Source organism: Zalophus californianus, chromosome 6 (genome assembly GCF_009762305.2).
Source record: "Zalophus californianus isolate mZalCal1 chromosome 6, mZalCal1.pri.v2, whole genome shotgun sequence".
NCBI classification, from domain to species: Eukaryota; Metazoa; Chordata; class Mammalia; order Carnivora; family Otariidae; genus Zalophus; species Zalophus californianus.
Window position 1 is genome coordinate 74870410 of NC_045600.1, and position 18124 is coordinate 74888533.

At 36.6% G+C, this 18124-nt stretch overlaps 1 protein-coding gene across 1 annotated transcript; it reads left to right on the plus strand.

Moving 5' to 3' along the window:
• The first annotated feature begins 8692 nt into the window (after positions 1-8692).
• Positions 8693-9634, plus strand: LOC113909227 (olfactory receptor 4K13-like). The gene has a single exon (XM_027570331.2). It carries the CDS (start codon positions 8693-8695, stop codon positions 9632-9634), a length of 942 nt encoding a protein of 313 aa, XP_027426132.2.
• The last annotated feature ends 8490 nt before the right edge of the window (positions 9635-18124 follow it).

Sequence of the window (18124 nt, forward strand, 5' to 3'; positions counted from 1 at the left end):
ATGTTCATCAAGGGTATTGGTCTGTAATTCTCCTTTTTGATGGGGTCTTTGTCTGGTTTTGGGATCAAGGTAATGCTGGTCTCATAAATGAGTTTGGAAGTTTTCCTTCCATTTCTATTTTTTGGAACAGTTTCAGGAGAATAGGTATTAATTCTTTAAATGTTTATTAGAATTCCCCTGGGAAGCCATCTGTCCCTGGGCTCTTGTTTTTTGGGAGATTTTTGATGACTGCTTCAATTTCCTTAGTGATTATAGGTCTGTTCAGGTTTTCTATTTCTTCCTGGTTCCGTTTTGGTAGTTGATACATCTCTAGGAATGCACCCATTTCTTCCAGGTTATCTAATTTGCTGGCATAGAGTTGCTCATAATATGTTCTTATAATTGTTTGTATTTCTTTGGTGTTGGTTGTGCTCTCTCCTCTTTCATTCATGATTTTGTTCATTTGGGACCTTTCTCTTTTCTTTTTGATAAGTCTGGCCAGGGGTTTATCAATCTTGTTAATTCTTTCAAAGAACCAGCTCCTAGTTTCGTTGATCCGTTCTACTGTTCTTTTCGTTTCTAGTTCTTTGATTTCTGCTCTGATCTTTATTATTTCTCTTCTCCTGCTGGGTTTAGGCTTTATTTGCTCTTTTTTCTCTAGCTCCTTAAGGTGTAGGTTTAGGTTGTGTATTTGAGACCTTTCTTGTTTCTTGAGAAAGGCTTGTATTGCTATATACTTTCCTCTCAGGACTGCCTTTGCTGTATCCCAAAGATTTTGAACAGTTGTGTTTTCATTTTCATTGGTTTCCATGAATTTTTTTAATTCTTCTTTAATTTCCTGGTAGACCCATTCATTCTTTAGTAGGATGCTCTTTAGCTTCCATGTATTTGAGTTCTTTCCGACTTTCCTCTTGTGATTGAGTTCTAGTTTCAAAGCATTGTGGTCTGAAAATATGCAGGGAATAATCCCAATCTTTTGGTAGTGGTTAAGACCTGATTTGTGACCTAGGATGTGATCTATTATGAAGAATGTTCCATGGGCACTAGAGAAGAATGTATATTCCATGTGTATTCCATTGCTTTGGGATGGAATGTTCTGAATATATCTGTGAAGTCCATTTGGTCCAGTGTTTCATTTAAAGTCTTTATTCCCTTGTTGATCTTTTGCTTAGATGATCTGTCCATTTCAGTCAGGGGGCTGTTAAAGTCCCCCACTATTATTGTATTGTTGTCAATGTGTTTCTTCGCTTTTGTTATTAATTGCCTTATATAATTGGCTGCTCCCATTTTAGGGGCATAGATATTTACAATTATTAGATCTTCTTGTTGGATAGACCCTTTAAGTAGGATATAGTGTCCTTCCGCATCATTTAGAAGCTGACTTCTAAAAGTTCCGACAGTCTTTGTTTTAAAATCTCATTTGTCTGATATAAAGATTGCTATCCCAGCTTTCTTTTGGTGTCCATTAGCATGGTGAATGGTTTTCCACCCCTTCAGTTTCAATGTGGTGGTGTCTTAGGGTCTAAAATGAGTCTCTTGCAGACAGCATATTGATGGGTCTTGTTTTTTAATCCAATCTGATAGTCTGTGTCTTTTGATTGGGGCATTCAGCCCATTTACATTCAGAGTAACTATTGAAAGGTATGAATTTAGTGCCATTGTATTGCCTGTAAGGTGACTGTTACTGCATATTGTCTGTATTCCTTTCTGGTCTATGCTGCTTTTTGGCTCTCTCTTTGCTTAGAGGACCCCTTTCTATATTTCTTGTAGGGCTTGTTTTGTGTTTGCAAATTCCTTTAGTTTTTGTTTGTCATGGAAGATTTTTATCTCTCCTTCTATTTTCAATGACAACCTAGCTGGATATAGTATTCATGGATGCATATTTTTCTCCTTTAGTTCTCTGAAGATATCATGCCAGTCCTTTGTGGCATGCCAGGTCTCTGTGGATAGGTCTGTTGCCAATCTAATGTTTCTACTATTGTAGGTTACAGATCTCTTGTCCCGAGCTGCTTTCAGGATTTTCTCTTTGTCTCTGAGACTCGTAAGTTTTACTATTAGATGTCGGGGTGTTGACCTATTTTTATTGATTTTGAGAGGGCTTCTCTGTGCCTCCTGGATATTGATGCCTGTTTCCTTCCTCACATTAGGGAAGTTCTCTGCAATAATTTGCTCCAATATACCCTTTGCCCCTCTCTCTCTTTCTTCTTCTTCTGGGATCCCAATTATTCTAATGTTGTTTCATCTTATCGTATCACTTATCTCTCGAATTCTGCCCTCGTGATCTAGTAGTTGTTCCTCTCTCTTTTTCTCAGGTTATTTTCCATAATTTGGTCTTCTATATCGCTGACTCTCTCTTCTGCCTTATTTATCCTAGCAGTTAGTGCCCCCATTTTTGATTGCACCTCATTAATAGGCTTTTTGATTTCAACTTGGTTAGATTTTGGATCTTTTATTTCTCCAGAAAGGGTTTCTCTAATAACTTCCATGCTCTTTTCAAGCCCAGCCAGTATCTTTAAAGTCATGATTCAGAACTGTAAGTGTGACATTACAGTAATGTCCGTACTGAGTAGGTCCCTGGCAGACGGTACTACCTCTTGTTCTTTTTGTTGAGGTGATTTTTTTGTCTTGTCATTTTGTCCAGAGGAGAATAGATGAATTAGAGAACAAAATGCTAGCAGGTTAACAACGTCCCCAGAAAATATACTGTAATAAAATCAGAAAAGACCTGAGACCTGGGGAAAAGAAAGGGAAAGAAAGAAAAAAGAAAGAGGAAAAAAAAGATAAAAACTAACAAAATAGAACAGAACAAAAACAAACAAACAAAACAAAACAAAAACAGAATATGATCCAATATGATCAGGCTGGTGCATAGATCAGTGCCACACACTAGATTTTGGGTGTATTTTGGTCTGTTAGAAGGTGCCTCCTAAAATTTTAAAGAAAGACATATGTACAAAATAAGGGTTGATACGATGAAGGGATGGAATATGACTGTAAAGATGAAAATTATAAAAAATTTTAAAATAGGAATCCATAAGAAGATGTTTGAAAAAAGAAAGAAGAGGTTTAAAAAAAAAGGAAAGAAAGAAGAAAAAAAAGGGGGAGAGAATGTGATCAGGCAGGAGACTAGAACAAAGCCATACACTAGAGATTTAGGGAGTTTTTTGATATGTTAGAAGAAATTGTATCTCAAAATTTTATAGAGAGAACAACTTATATATATATGCCAAAAATAAGGGTAACTACTATGAAGGGATAGAATATGACTCTAAAAATGAAAAATAAAAATGTTTTTTTTAAAAAGGGATTGATAATATGTTGGTTGAAAAATGGAAAAAGAAAAATCCAAAAAAAAGGACAGTTAAAAAAATTAACTTTGAAAGGCTAATGAATCATGGTAAAAAAGCCATGAATTCTATGTGCAGTATTCCCCTAGCGCTGGAGTTCTGCCATTCTCATTGATCAGTAAGCTTGGTCTTAGCTGGCTGTTCGTGCTGATCTTCTGGGGGAAGGGTCTGTTGCCATGGTTCCCAAATGTCTTTGCCGGAGGCAGAATTGCCCCGCCCTTGCTGGGTCCGGGCTAAGCAATTTGCTCGGGTTTGCTCTTGGGAGCTTTTGTTCCCTTCAAGCTTTCCATATAGCACTGGAGGATGACAGTGAAAATGGCGGCCTCCCAATCTCCACCTGGAGGAGCCACGAACTCGGGGCTCCGCTCCTCAGTGCACCCCCAGAGAAAAGCAGTCAGTCACTCCCATCTCCCCGGTCTCCAGCCGCACTCTGTGCTCACCCAGGCTGTGACCGAGTGTTTCTATCCTGGCACCCGACCCCATGCGGAGTCTGCAAACCCAGCAGTTCCCTGCGGTGAGCTTCTGCGCCCCTCCTCCCTGGGGAGGAAGTTGAGTCTCCCCGGATCTGCCACTTATTGGGTCCCTGCTGGAGGAGCAGTGGCCCGACTGGGCCGTGGATCACAGTTTATGGCAACCCCGAGCTGAGAGCCCGCGCCTCAGCTCCGTCTCTGCAGCCGGCTTTCCCACTCTGATAACTGGGAGCTCTGCCGCACTCAGGCACCCCCGGTCTTTCTGTGACCCCGAGGATCCTGAGACCACACTGTCCCGCGAGGGTTCCACCCACTTAGCCACTGGAGCGACGCCCCTCAGTGGAGCCAACTTCTAAAAGTTCCGATTTTGTGCTCCGCGGCTCTATCACTTGCCAGAAGCAGCCGACAGAGGCCCCTCCCTCGCCGTCTATCCTCCTGAATATCGCCTGGGATTCACTTCTCCGCACGTCCTACCTTCCAGAAAGTGGTCGCTTCTCTGTTCAGAGAGTTGTTGCTACTCTCCTCTTCGATCTCCTGTTGAGTCTGTAGGTGTTCAGAATGGTTTGATCCCTATCCAGCTGAATTCCTGAGACCAGATGAAGTCCAGGTCTCCTACTCCTCTGCCAGCTTGCTCCGCCCCACCCCCTTTTCTTCCTTTTTAAGTATATCTGCCCTACTTGAGTTTGGCCCTAGACCATGTACTCCTAACAGTTCAGCTTTATTTTGAAAAATTTATGCATACTATCCTTACCAACTGATTTGGGTAATCAAGTCAGGACATCCAATATTGTTCTAATATTATCTTCCTAATTTCTATATTAAAGAATCCTTTTCTTTCTTGCATCTCAAATGCCACACTAAACTGAAAAAACAACAGAAATTTTTAAAAGAGTTATTTTTCATGGCAATTCTAACTGCTAGTGGCTGCATGGGTAAAATAAATTTTTAAAAATTGTTAACTAAATTGAATTTAAATAAAAAAAATTCCTAGGCTCAGTCAGAAAGAGTGAGAAATCTATTAGGAATATCTTCTATGGACTTTGGAAATGAATGTGGCACCACATTTATCATACATTTACTCCCCTCACTTTCTTGTAATCTTTTCAAGAGCATTCCAATTAAACAGACATGGAGGAGTTATAGTATGAAGAAACAGAAAAATTTCTGTAGCAAATGAACTCATGTGCAGTCATATGTTGTTACACTGCTAGCCTTTAGTATTTTACTTACCTACATTGTTTTACTATAAAAGTTTTACTACAGTTGCCTCCATGATCTCCCTTTCATTGTCTTGAGTCATAATCAAGTTCTACATAATTGTAAAGGACTAGAGAATTCTAAATCTTTAGAATAGTTGGTTGATTGCTAAACTCCACTAACTAATCATTTATTGCTTACCATGATGAAAGCCTTTCCTTTTTGCTCATTCTTGTGTGTGCTGGTTCACTTGCTCTCTTACTCTCTCTCCTCGCTCTCTTCTCTCCCCTTCTATGGTAAAATGAGATTTTTTTTTGTTAAGAACTGGTCTATAGTATATGAATTTCCTTATATGCCTTGCTCAGTGTAGACTATTTTAATTTTACTTGAATAAATGCATTCAATTACTAATTATAAATATTCAGATTCATGAAATCTAATTAATAGAATTATAATTTCCTCAAGTCTATCATTTATGATAGATCATTTTCTACAAATGTGCTCATCCTTCCCGAGCCAAAACACTTGAGTTAGTGCTTTTTCTGGAAAGCACTTACTAGAGAAAGTTCACATGGCTGATACTTGGTGAATTCACAATCTGCTTAAATAATGAGAGAAGTCCTTGTTCTGAACTCTTGGGAACACTAGCATGTTTATTTTAATAATTCCCTTTAGGGAACTGATCACGAGCCTGCATCTTATTTATGTTTCTTGTCCTTTTTTCTTTTTTTGTACCTGCAAATCATTGTCCTGTATATTCATGAAGGCAAAAAAAGATAAACAATATATATTCAGGATCTAACTGTATCGTTCCAATTTTAGTATATGTGCTGCCGAAGCGAGCACCAGGATCTAACTGTATCTGTACGTTTTTGAAGAGGCCACTCCTCAGAACTGGTAGGTTTAAATAGCAGTGCTAACAAAAACTGCAAATGTATACTTTAATAAAGGAGGAGTTGTTTTATAAGAAACTTAGAACTGAATGAAAACCACATTAATTCTGATCATGAGGGCAACAGTAAAATATAATTTTGGTCAACTAGCAATTGAAGAGTGTATCTAGTTTCAGTAAGAACAAGAGCCACATTCCTGATTTGAGGGGTACGTTTTATAGTTTGTATTTTGGGAATATAAACTTAAATTAGTTATCCCTATGGGATAAAAAGACCATTTAGAATATTAAAATAATGGAAAAATTAGGTTCTTCCTTGGCTAAGTATAGCATCTGTGATAAGTCTGAAACATAAAATAATAAAATCTCATATCAAGAAACTGAGAAACAATGATTTCCTATTACTTAACCTATGTTATTACTTTCCTACACTGAGTATTTATTTTATCACAGAAAACACATGAAATAAGTGAGATAAATTATTAATTTAAATCAATTAAAAAAATTTCCACTCAAGTATACTTATATTTTGTTCACTGAAGTCATATAACATTTCATTCAATGTAATTACCTAATTGTACTGCTAATAAATTTCTTTGGTAATTTTGCAACTCAAGGACTATTTCCTATTCTTCTAAACCTACTGGCCTTTTTTCTACCTACATTTAAAGCAATTAACTTTAATATTTTAAACTTGATCAATATATGAGAACAAAGCCCTTTGTGTATCTATAATGCTGAGCCTTTTTCTATTAAATGTACAAGTTTATTTTTTAATTAGAAAATATTTATAATGGTTATTCTGACAGCAAATCTGACTTTTACATTCCAAACATTTTTTTGTAGTCAGTGACTATTACCCATGCATGGGTTATCTAATCTATACATGACTTAATCCTCTCATAAAAAAGATTCGTAAAAAAACCCTCAAGATCAATAAAAACTATACAGCTTTTATTCTTATTAAAAAGAACTGTCAGTTATGTATTTCCACATACACTGTTTCAGTGCTTTTGTGTAAATGTATAGAAAAGACTTTATTACTAAATATAGACACACAGTATTGGACATCCCATAGCATTTTTTTCCCTAGGCAAGCAACCACAGTTGAAGAGTGCACTAATTTGTCATCCTTAAGTCACATAAATGTCACAGAAAGAGCTAGGCTCTCCAGTCACAGGTTATCCATCCCATTCTCAGACAAAGTTCCTGCTAGAGAGAAACCAAACCATGTTGATTCATTTTTTTTTAAATAAAATTTTCAATGCAGTTGCCTTTGCTTTTATGATTCACATTTATTCAATTATTTTTTCATTTCTTTTCAGTTCACTGTATTTGTATAATACACACCACTCAAAAGTTTAAATTTTCCATTTGAGGCTTAACTGTGGCTTAAGTTATGAAAAATTCTTTTCTTTTTCATACTCTAACTTATTTTTACTTGTGTCTGAGTAGAAAAATATTTTAAAGATATTTCATCTTTGATCATATGTACAAATTGTCATATTGAATGATTTCATCTATAATAACGTATTGGAATCCATTTATATGTACACTTAGGTGGATATATTTTATAGAGACTCATAAAATTCCAAAAATCCTAAATTAATAAATATTGGTTTTTGCTCATAATTTTCCAATTTTACTTATTAAACTATAAAAATTACTTTTATAATTCTTCTCAAGATTTTTCTTTAGTATTTTGAGACTGAGGACTGCACAGTTTTGAAACTATGCATAACTAGTATGTGACTCAATTACTACATGAAATAGAATACCAACGATGATAATAAATCTTTATAATGAAGACAATTAGGTAATTATATCATTTAAATTTAATAGAGAAAAATATATTCATTTAGACTAAGTTTTCTTTACCAAGTCTTCCATAGTAAAATTCTTCTATGGTTCTTATTGGTTTGGGTATCTTTATAGTCACCAGAAAATGAGATAATGCTAAAAAAAGAATTTTGTAAATGCACATACATAATACCTATGGGTATACAATGAAATATGCAAATATATTCCATATATGTTATCCTTGGGAGTCTCATAACAATCTGTGAGGTTGAAGAGTAGGTATTACTTTATGTATACAGAAAAATAAATCAATGTTCAAAAGAGTTAAAGAGTATATTTACCTAGTAAATGTAGAAGCCAGGACTAGAATGTAAATCTAGGCTCTTGGTTCAAGTTTTTTTTTCCCTTATTCAGATAGTTGGGCTAAACAATAACATCTGACTATTTCATGAACTATTAAGCCAAAAAATGTATATTCAGAGTAGATTTTCCAAAATCTGTTCTGGAGCTCCAGAACTAGAACGTATGTTTTTGTGTTTATGTGTATACGTGTAATTCTGTATCTGTGTCTGTGTGGTTGGTGTGTATCAGTAATAGTTTTTCAAAGAGAATAAAACAGGAAAAAAAAGTTGGGACTAAAAGATCTAAATAAAAAAGTATATAAAAGTGATCTAGCAGTGTCAGTTCAATATGGGAACACACACAAAGTACACGTGTCAAAGATACATGAGCCAGTAGAGTCAAGAATCAGTCTGCACACAAATATGAAATACCAGAGGAAAGCACTGGGTACAAAGAAGATAAGCTTGCAGGAACCAAGGCAACATAAACCTACTTGTAAAAAATCTGCTGTATTTTTCAGAAATGTCCATCTTCTCTCTATATATATATGAATCAAGTACTACTTTCTACATGGTCATATCTTCAAAATTATCACAGGTTAACTTGTCACTTTTTCCAGATTTTCTACATTTTAATGACTTTCTGAAAACCCCTACATAGACTAGATGGATATGATGAATAGCTCAATGGTAACGGAGTTTGTTTTGTTAGGACTCACCAACACTTGGGAACTTGAGATTTTCTTTTTTTTCATATTTTCGTTGGCCTATGCAGCGACTGTGGCAGGAAACCTTCTCATCGTGGCCACCATAGCCTTTGACTCACTTCTGTACTCCACACCAATGTACTTCCTCCTTGGAAATCTCTCCTTCCTGGATATGTCTGTTTCCACAATCACAACCCCTAAAATGGTCACAGATTTCCTCAGGGAGAATAAAACTATTTCTTTGTGGGGCTGTATGGCTCAGATGTTCTTCCTTCACCTTTTAGGTGGCAGTGAGATGACTCTTCTCATAGTTATGGCTGTTGATCGGTATATTGCAATATGCAAACCTCTTCACTACACATCCATCATGAATCGCCGGGTCCTCGTGGGTTCTGTGCTGCTATCATGGGCTGTTGGTTTTGTGCATACAATGAGCCAGATGGTTTTTACTATCACCTTGCCCTTCTGTGGCCCCAACATAGTAGACGATATTTTTTGTGACCTTCCCCGCATTCTAAAACTTGCCTGCACTGAGACATTCATTCTGGAGTTACTGGTAATTGCTGACAGTGGACTGTTGTCTTTCATCTGCTTCATACTCCTGCTCATTTCCTATACTGTCATTCTGGTAACTATCCGACGTCGATCCTCTGGTGGACTCTCCAAGGCTCTGTCCACATTGTCTGCTCACATTATTGTGGTCACTCTGTTCTTTGGGCCAATTATCTTCATTTATGCTTGGCCATTCAGGGGCTTTTCAGTGGATAAATTTCTTTCTGTGTTTTATTCAATTATTACACCTTTACTGAACCCCATCATTTATACTCTGAGAAATCAGGAGATGAAAGCAGCCATTAGTAGACTGAGGACCAAACACATACTCAGAATAAATTGGTATTAATTTGTTTTGTTTGTAGATTTTTAAAAATATTCATAATGTATACTGAAATCAAATGTTTGTTCCATCATTACATTTATAGGACATGTTTGGTTTTTTCGCAAATATACTTATTTAGTTGAAATTTAATCCAGTTGGAGTTAATATTTTTAATGTAATAAAGAATTAAAGAGAAAAAAAGCCAGCCCACTAATTATAGTTGAAAACCCAGAAATTTTAAAGACTAAATTCCATTAAATAAAGAGAAATCATGGTCTGGGAGCGCACAAAGTGTTGTAGGGATCTCCTGCATCACACCGGGAGAGAAAGTTCCCCCTCCTGGAGTATGTTTGGAAGGGGGTATATTGCCTCTCCAAGGACAAAAGACCTTGCAGGTGCCAGCAAACAGTCTTTCACTGGCAGGGGACAGAGGTATGCACAGAGGCTGGATAACTTGGTCCCTGCTTTTTGCTGTGCTACACCATAGATTCTGTGTACTGCACAGGAGTTGGGACTGTTTTTTGTTTTTGTCTTTGAGTCATCCTAAGGACACCAGACACAGCATGGGCAGACTCTTCTCTGGAGGAAAGGAATGGGTCTGCTCGGTGCCAAGTCCCTTAAGATTTGGAGTCTTGAATCCCAGCCGCAGGCCAAAGACAAAACACAGGAAAGCTGTAGTGCTCAGTGCTTGGCGCACTGATGGCCTTCGCTATTCTTTGAGGGCTTCCTGAACACCCAGAAGTGAAAAGAACTGGACAATAAAGCATTTATCCACTTATTTTCACTAAATATTACAGACTACTTTCCAGAATGACTCTAATTCCACCTATAGAGCAAGATGCATCGCTCATATCCCCACTACAAAATTTAGCATAATTTGCCTTTCTAAATTTTTGTTTCCATATAAAATAATATCATGTTGCTTTAATTCACCTTCTTTTGGTTATCAATGAATTTGGAGCCCCTCTCATACCTATTAGCTTTTCAACTTTTCTATGAACTACTCTAATCTTGGCCCACTTAAAATGGTTTTTCTGTGCTCTTCTTGTTGATTTGCATCCTGTGCATCTGCACTGTTCAATACATTACATAGTAACATATATCTGTTTAAATTCTAATTTGAATAAATTAAAATAAATAAAAGTTAAATTTTAGTTCTTCACAACAGTCTCATTCAGGTGTTCAATAACAATTGACAAGAACAAGAACAAGACAGATATAAAACATTTTCATCATTATAGAAAGTTCCTTTGGGCAGCAGTGATCTAGATATTGATCCCTTGTTAAGATATTACAAATATTTCTGTTGAATTTGTCATTTGTACACCAATCTCTAGTTTCCTTCACAGGAAAGAAAGTTTACTATTTGTATTCTGAAATTTAATAAAAGCTTACCTTTTCATTCATTTTTAAAAGATTTGCTTATAAGATATCCCTCCTAAAACATAAGTCACAAAAATATTCTTCAATATTTTATTATCATATCACATTTTTCACATTTTGTTGTTAAATATTTCTGGAGCCCACCTTTATGTATTGGGAAGGTAGGAACCCAACTTTATTTTTCTTTAAGTAAACCACTAGTCTCAACGCCAGCTACAAATTAATGTGTCCTTTCTCCATTATTTTGCTTGGCCATCACATAGGTGTGTGTGTGTCTGTGTATACACACATTATACATCCTATGTGTATATCATATATGTATATATACATTTGTACATTTCATATATGTACATATTTATATGTGTGCATGTATCTCAGAATATATATACACGCATATAAACATATATGATTTCAGTTTTCTATTCACCTTCATTTTTTGTCTTTCATTTTACCATTACCATAGTGTTTTGGCATCACTTTGCATATAGCTTAATACCTATTTTCAACTTGCAAATATCATTTTGCTTTAAGTTTGCCTACTATAGATAATTAACACTTTTGTTTTTGCTACTAATATTCAATATTGGTTTTATATGTATATAAGGTATATAGAAAGGTAAATATATTAAATTATATTTACATGTATATAAACTATATATGGATACATATAAATATATGTGTGTTACGTATGTAATATATATACATGTATAATTTTATTTCTGAACTTTGAGAGTAAGTTATAGACATAGTGTTCTTTTACCCCTGGCTACCTCGGTGTATATTTCCTAAAACAATAATTTTCAAATTTGTAAATCAACATTAATATGATATGACTATCTAATCTATCGATCTTATTTAATTTTTTTGCCAATTATGTGAATAATGTCCTTTCAGAAAAGAAAGTCTCTGGTCCAGGACCGATCCAGGATCACAAGTTGTATACTGCCATGTCTCTTTTTTTACCTAATCTTCAACAATTCCTCAATCTTTCTTTAACTTCCACTCACTGTTTGTAGGTAACCAAACTCATTGTTTAGTGGTTTGTTGCCTATGTTTCCTTTTGCACAAATGTTCAGGTGTATGGCTCCTTCCCCTCTTATTTTCCCTTTTGCTTGCTTCCGGATATACACATTATTTTGGTCTTTTCACTTAACTCTGTATCCTGAAAAATCAGGTTATATGACTGCCCTATCAGGTCATAAACATTTTCCTCTTTCTTCATCATAGCTGTGTATCTCAAATATCCTAATAAATATGAAAATAAAGCAGAAGGGGAGCCAGGGTGGCTCAGTTGGTTAAGCGACTGCCTTCGGCACAGGTCATGATCTTGGAGTCCTGGGATCGAGTCCCACATTGGGCTCCCTGCCCAGCAGGTAGTCTGCTTCTCCCTCTGACCCTCCTCCCTCTCATGCTCTCTGTCCCTCATTCTCTCTCAAATAAATATATAAATAAATAAATAAAACCTTAAAAAATAAAGTGAGTAAAGCAAAGCAGAAAAGGAACAAAGGAACACAATGAGAATGCAGCAAATGCATCCAGAATGCTCTCTGGCAGCAAATCACACAACACTAGCAAGCCCTCATTTGCCTGGGACTAAAGTATTCATGTTAGATCAGTGCTACCATATGCTTCACCAGGAAATTCTCATAATTTTTATTCTAGTTTCGTAGATCATTTATTTTCTTCTCATTTCTGTGTCATTGCTGGTTTGAACCTCAATTAAAGAGCCTATATCCTCAATAGCTTGCTGTCAGCTTGTCAGAAATAAATGATTCTTTTGTTTTCACAGATTAAGCTATACCAACATTTTATACGAATTAATTCCTTATTCTCTGCTGGTGAGGTTTGACTCTATAATCAATTCAAAGTACAAACACTAAAAAACTGCTCCCTATCTCTCCCATCTAACTGTAGGTTGCTAACAGAAAGAGGGATTGAACCACATTTAAATTCCATGGAAGTAATCTGATCACATCTTCTGTCGGGTAGGAAGTGACATTTCTGCGTTTATATCCAAGGTCATTGCAAATGATTCATATGTAGAGACTCTATGTTTTGTGGCTTCTTTTTTTTTAAGATTTTCTTTATTTATTTGAGAGAGAGGGAGGGTGAGCATGAGTGGGGGCGGGGGGGAGGGAAGGCAGAGGAAGAAGCAGACTCCCCACTGAGCAGGGAGCCAGACATGGGGCTCTTTCCCAGAACTGATCCCAGGACCGATCCCAGGACTCTGGGATCATGACCTGAGCCAAAGGCAGATGCTTAACCGACTGAGCCACCCAGGCACCCCTGTTTAGTGGCTTCTTAAAAGCTTTGAACACCTTCACATTTTGGTAATCCCACTAGAGTAACAATGACTTGCCAATAAAGGATTTTTTTAAAAGATTTATTTCCCAACACATTTACTGCCAAGGTATAAGTACATGGCTTAGATTCCATCCATCTGATATTTTTGTCTGTGGGAGTTTTATTTGGAAATGAGTTATATAAATAATAAGGCTGGAATGGTCATTCATTTTGCTGGCACCAGTAGCAACAAAATTTACTTAATATGATTATTTTACAACCAAACATTTTAAAAAAATTAATGGTCTCACAGCCACCTGAAGACAAGAGAAGAAAACAAGCCACCAGCTCTAAAAATCTCTCCAATCTCTGTAGTGGATGGAACTCCATCCGTCCTTTCAAACTGTTACTGATTCTAAAAGATGAAATCATCACAAAACACTTTTTTGTGAAGTATTATCCTCTCAACAGACAGAATTCCCATTAGAATCACCTACTGAGGATTCCCAGAATTTACCAGCACTTATTGGACACTACCTAATACTAACAGAAACTATATTAGGAAGTCCCTAGGTTGATACATCTTAGCAATCTGTTCCTTCTTAAAGAACTGAATTCAGGACTCCTGGCCATCTAGATATTTTCCCATCTGAACACACTGCCTGTAACTGCTTCTGAACTGGTAAGCAAACGAGATGTTGCAAACATAATAAAATCAATGCATTTGCCTGTTAGGCTCACACAAAATAGCAAATGTTAACCGAGTTTGTTACAATCAGTAGTGAAAGGCACAATCTCAGGTTTGAAAACATGTGTCATAGGTTCTAGAAAATGGGCCAGAAAGAAAATTTCACCCAGAGTTATGAAAATTAAATGAGATGATTTACGTGAAGTTCCTAAAAATCTAATCTGGCAAATAGCAGAACCTCAATAAATGACTGCATTTATTGTCATTGAGGAAAGATTTTTCTACAAGGCACTGTGCTAGGTGTTAAGATGACAAATAAATTTTAAAAATTCATAATCTTGGAAGACAGACATGCCAAAAATAACTGCATCACTAGTTAAAAAGGCAAATAGTTACCATGGGCGCACAGAGAAGAGAAGCATTAATTCTGACTCGGCTTCTTAGGAAAAGATCCACTGAGAATCTATTATTTGATGCAGGTATTAAGGACAAATAGAAAGACAAAGTAAAGAGGATTCATTTATGTAGACGCATTCATTTCTTCTTGATACAGAGTTAAACTTCCTGACATCATCCTTTCTAGAAGCCTTTTGCAAAGAGAGTGAGTCTGCATCTAAACTATTAAAACATATAGCCAACTCTCAAAAACCCATGCTAATTTAAGAAAATCCAAGCATTTTCCACCCAAACAGGTAGCTGTATGTGGGGTTTTCTTTCGGTGTGGTTGCTTCAGCTCCACCAGTTCCAATAAAAAAATTACCAGAGCTATATTGCTGACCTTGTGAGGCTGGGAAGAATACAGAAGAGCTTACAAAATATAAGCATATGCTAGAAAAGAAATACAGACTGCCCTGAACTACTCTTAGAACCTGCATAAACACCAGAAATGAGATCACTTGGGATCAGCTTTATTCCAGTGACCTCACCCATAATTACCTCTACTTCTCTAAGCCTGGGCTCCCTTTTTTTGTGTGATCTGCCCAACACCTCTGTCTAATTCCTCTCCCCAATGGGATGAGCAAAAATTCATTACCCACTTTCTCTTCATTATATACTGGGCTAGAAAACAAAAGAAATGGGGCTCTGGAAAGACTGGCTAGGTCAAAGTAAGGAAAAGAAATTAGACTTTACCATTTATCTAAGGAGGAAGAGAATGGGAGTCAATAAAAGAGCACCATAATATTTATGGCTGGGTAGGCTTGGGGGGGGTGGGCTGAGAGGGAGAAGTTACTGGGAGTGGAGAAGTTCTAGTGAGGAAAGAGATTGAGAAATCCTGAAAGCTGACAAGTGTTAGGTCTTTCTTATGAAACTATGAATTCAGAAATAAAATATTAGTTCCCACATTTAAAAACAATATACTACAGAACACATACAAGAGTGTGTATGGAGATCCTCAGGTATGGTTCCAGATGACCAAAATAAGCAAATATTACAATAAAGCGAGTTCCATGAATTTTTTTTTTTTGGTTTCCCAGCGCATATAAAAGCTATGTTTACACTACAGACTATTCAGTGTGTAATTGAATTATGTCTAAAGAAAACAATGTATACACCTTAGTTAAAAAAACTCCATTGCTAAAAAATGCTAACCATTATCTGAGCTTTCAGCAAGTTTTAATATTTGTGCTGGTGGAGGGTCTTACCTCCATGCTGATGGCTGCTGACCAGGGTGGTGGTTGCTGAGCTGGGGTGGCTGGGGCAATTTCTTAAAATAATATAATAATGAAGTCTGCCACATCAACTGACTTTTCCTTTCATGACCAAATTCTCCATAGCATGCAATGCTGTTTGACAGCATTTTACCCACAGTAACACTTCTTTCAAAATTGGAGTCAATCCTCCCCAACTCAGCTGTTTTATCAACTAAGTTTATGTAATAATCTAAATCCTTTGTTGTCATTTCCATAATCTTCACAGTATCTTTGCCAGGAGTAGATCCTCATCTCAAGAAACCACTTTCTTTGCTCATCTAAAAGAATCAACTTCTCATCGTTAAAGTTTTATCAGGAGATTGCAGCAATTCAGTCACTTTTTTAGGCTTCACTTATAATTCTAGTTCTTTTGCTATTTGTACAATATCTTCAGTTACTTCCCCCACTGAAATCTTGAACCCCTCAGTCATCCATGAGGTTTGGAATCAACTTCTTCCAAACATGTTCATGTTGTTCTTTTGACCTCTTCCCATGAATCACAGATGTTCTTAATGGGATAAAGAATGGTGAATCCTTTCCAAAACGTTTTCAATTGACTTTGCCCAGATCCAACAGAAGAATCAATATCTATGGTAGCTACAGCCTTAAGAAATAAATATTAAGACTTGATACAGAAGGGTGGGTGGATGGGGTAACCAGGTGATGGATATTAAGGAGGGCACGTGTGGTGATGAGCACTGGGTGTTATATGCAACTAATAAATTGCTGAACAGTACATCAAAAATTAATGATATACTATATGCTAACTACTTGAACATGATAAAAATAAAACGTTAAAATCGAAATTACTCCTTATCCGTGGGCTACAGAATGCATGTTGCATTACCAGGCATGAAAACAGCATTAATCTCATTGGACATTCCACCAGAGATCTTGGGTGACCAGGTGCATTTTCAATGAACAGTAATATATTGAAAGGAATTTGTTCTTCTCCATATGGAATTAAAATATTCACTAAACAATGTTGTAAGCAGATGTGCCCTCATAGGGCTTTGCTGTTATATTTACAGAGCAAAAGCAGAGTAGATTTAGCATAATTCCTAAGGGCCCTAGGATTTTCAGAATGGGAACTGAGGCTTGGCTTCAAATTAAAGTCACCAACTACATTAGCCCCTGACAGGAAAGTCTGCCTGTCCTTTGAAGCTTTGAAGCCAGGCATTGACTTTTCCTTTCTAATTATGAAAGTCCTAGATGGCATCTTCTTTCCATATAAGGCTGTTTCATCTACATTAAGAATCTATTGTTTAGTGTAACCACTTTCACATTATCTTAGCTAGATCTTCTAGTTAAACGTGCTACAGCTTCTACAATAGCACTTGCTGCTTCACCTTACACTTTTATGTTATAGAGATACCTTCTTGCCTTAAATCTCATGAGCCAGCCTCTGCTGGCTTCAAATTTTTCTGCTGCAGCTTCCTCATTTCTCTCAGCCTTCCTAGAATTGAAGAGACTTAGGGCCTTGCTCTGGATTAGGCTTTGGCTTAAGGGAATGTTGAGGCTGGTTTGATCTCTCCAAACCACTGCAACTCTCCATATCGGCAAGAAGGCGGTTTCACTTTCTTATTATTCATATGTTCTTGGGTGTAGCACCTTTAATTTCCTTCAAAAGCTTTTCCTTTTCATTCACAACATGGCTGTTTGGCACAAGAGGCCTAGCTTTTTATCTATCTCAGTTTTCAACATGCCTTCTTCACTAAGCTTAATCATTTTTAGTTTTTAATTAAAGGTGCAACATGTGTTACTCTTTTTTCACTTGAATACTTACAGGCCATTCTAGGGTTATTAACTGGCCTAATATCAATGTTGTTTTGTCTCAGGGAACAGAGAACCCTATGAAGAAGGACAGAGATGGGGAAACAGTCAGTTGGTGGCAGTCAGAACACAAAGATTTATCAATTAAGTCTGCCATCTTATGGGTATGGTTTATAGAACCCCAAAACAATTAAAATTAGAAGTAACAAAGATCAATGATCTCAGGTCACCATAATAAATATAATGAAAAATTTTACTGCAAAAATTACCAAAATATGAGGCACCTGAATGTCTCAGTTGGTTACGCGTCTGCTTTCAGCTCAGGTCATGATCCCAGAGTCCTGAGATCAAGCCCGGCATTTGTCTCTTTGCTCAGTGGGGAGTCGGCTTCTCCCTCTCCTCTGCCTGCCACTCTGCCTACTTGTGCTCTGTCAAATAAATAAATAAAAACTTGAAAAAAGACAGAAGTCACAGTCTTTAAAAAATTGCCAAAATACAACAGAGACACAAAGTAACCAAATGTTGTTGGGAAAATGGTGGCAGTATATTTCCTCAATGCAGTGTTGCCACAAACCTTCAATTTGTAAAATACACAGTATCTCCAAAGTGCAATAAACAAGGTATACCTGTATAAATGAGTTTAGAGACTTATATTTAGGGATCTAACTAGAGAAATGTGATCAAGATCTAAGGTAA

Coding starts and splice junctions, on each gene's coding strand:
- LOC113909227 (XM_027570331.2), top strand. CDS start 8,693: ATGGATATGATGAATAGCTCAATGGTAACGGAGTTTGTTTTGTTAGGA.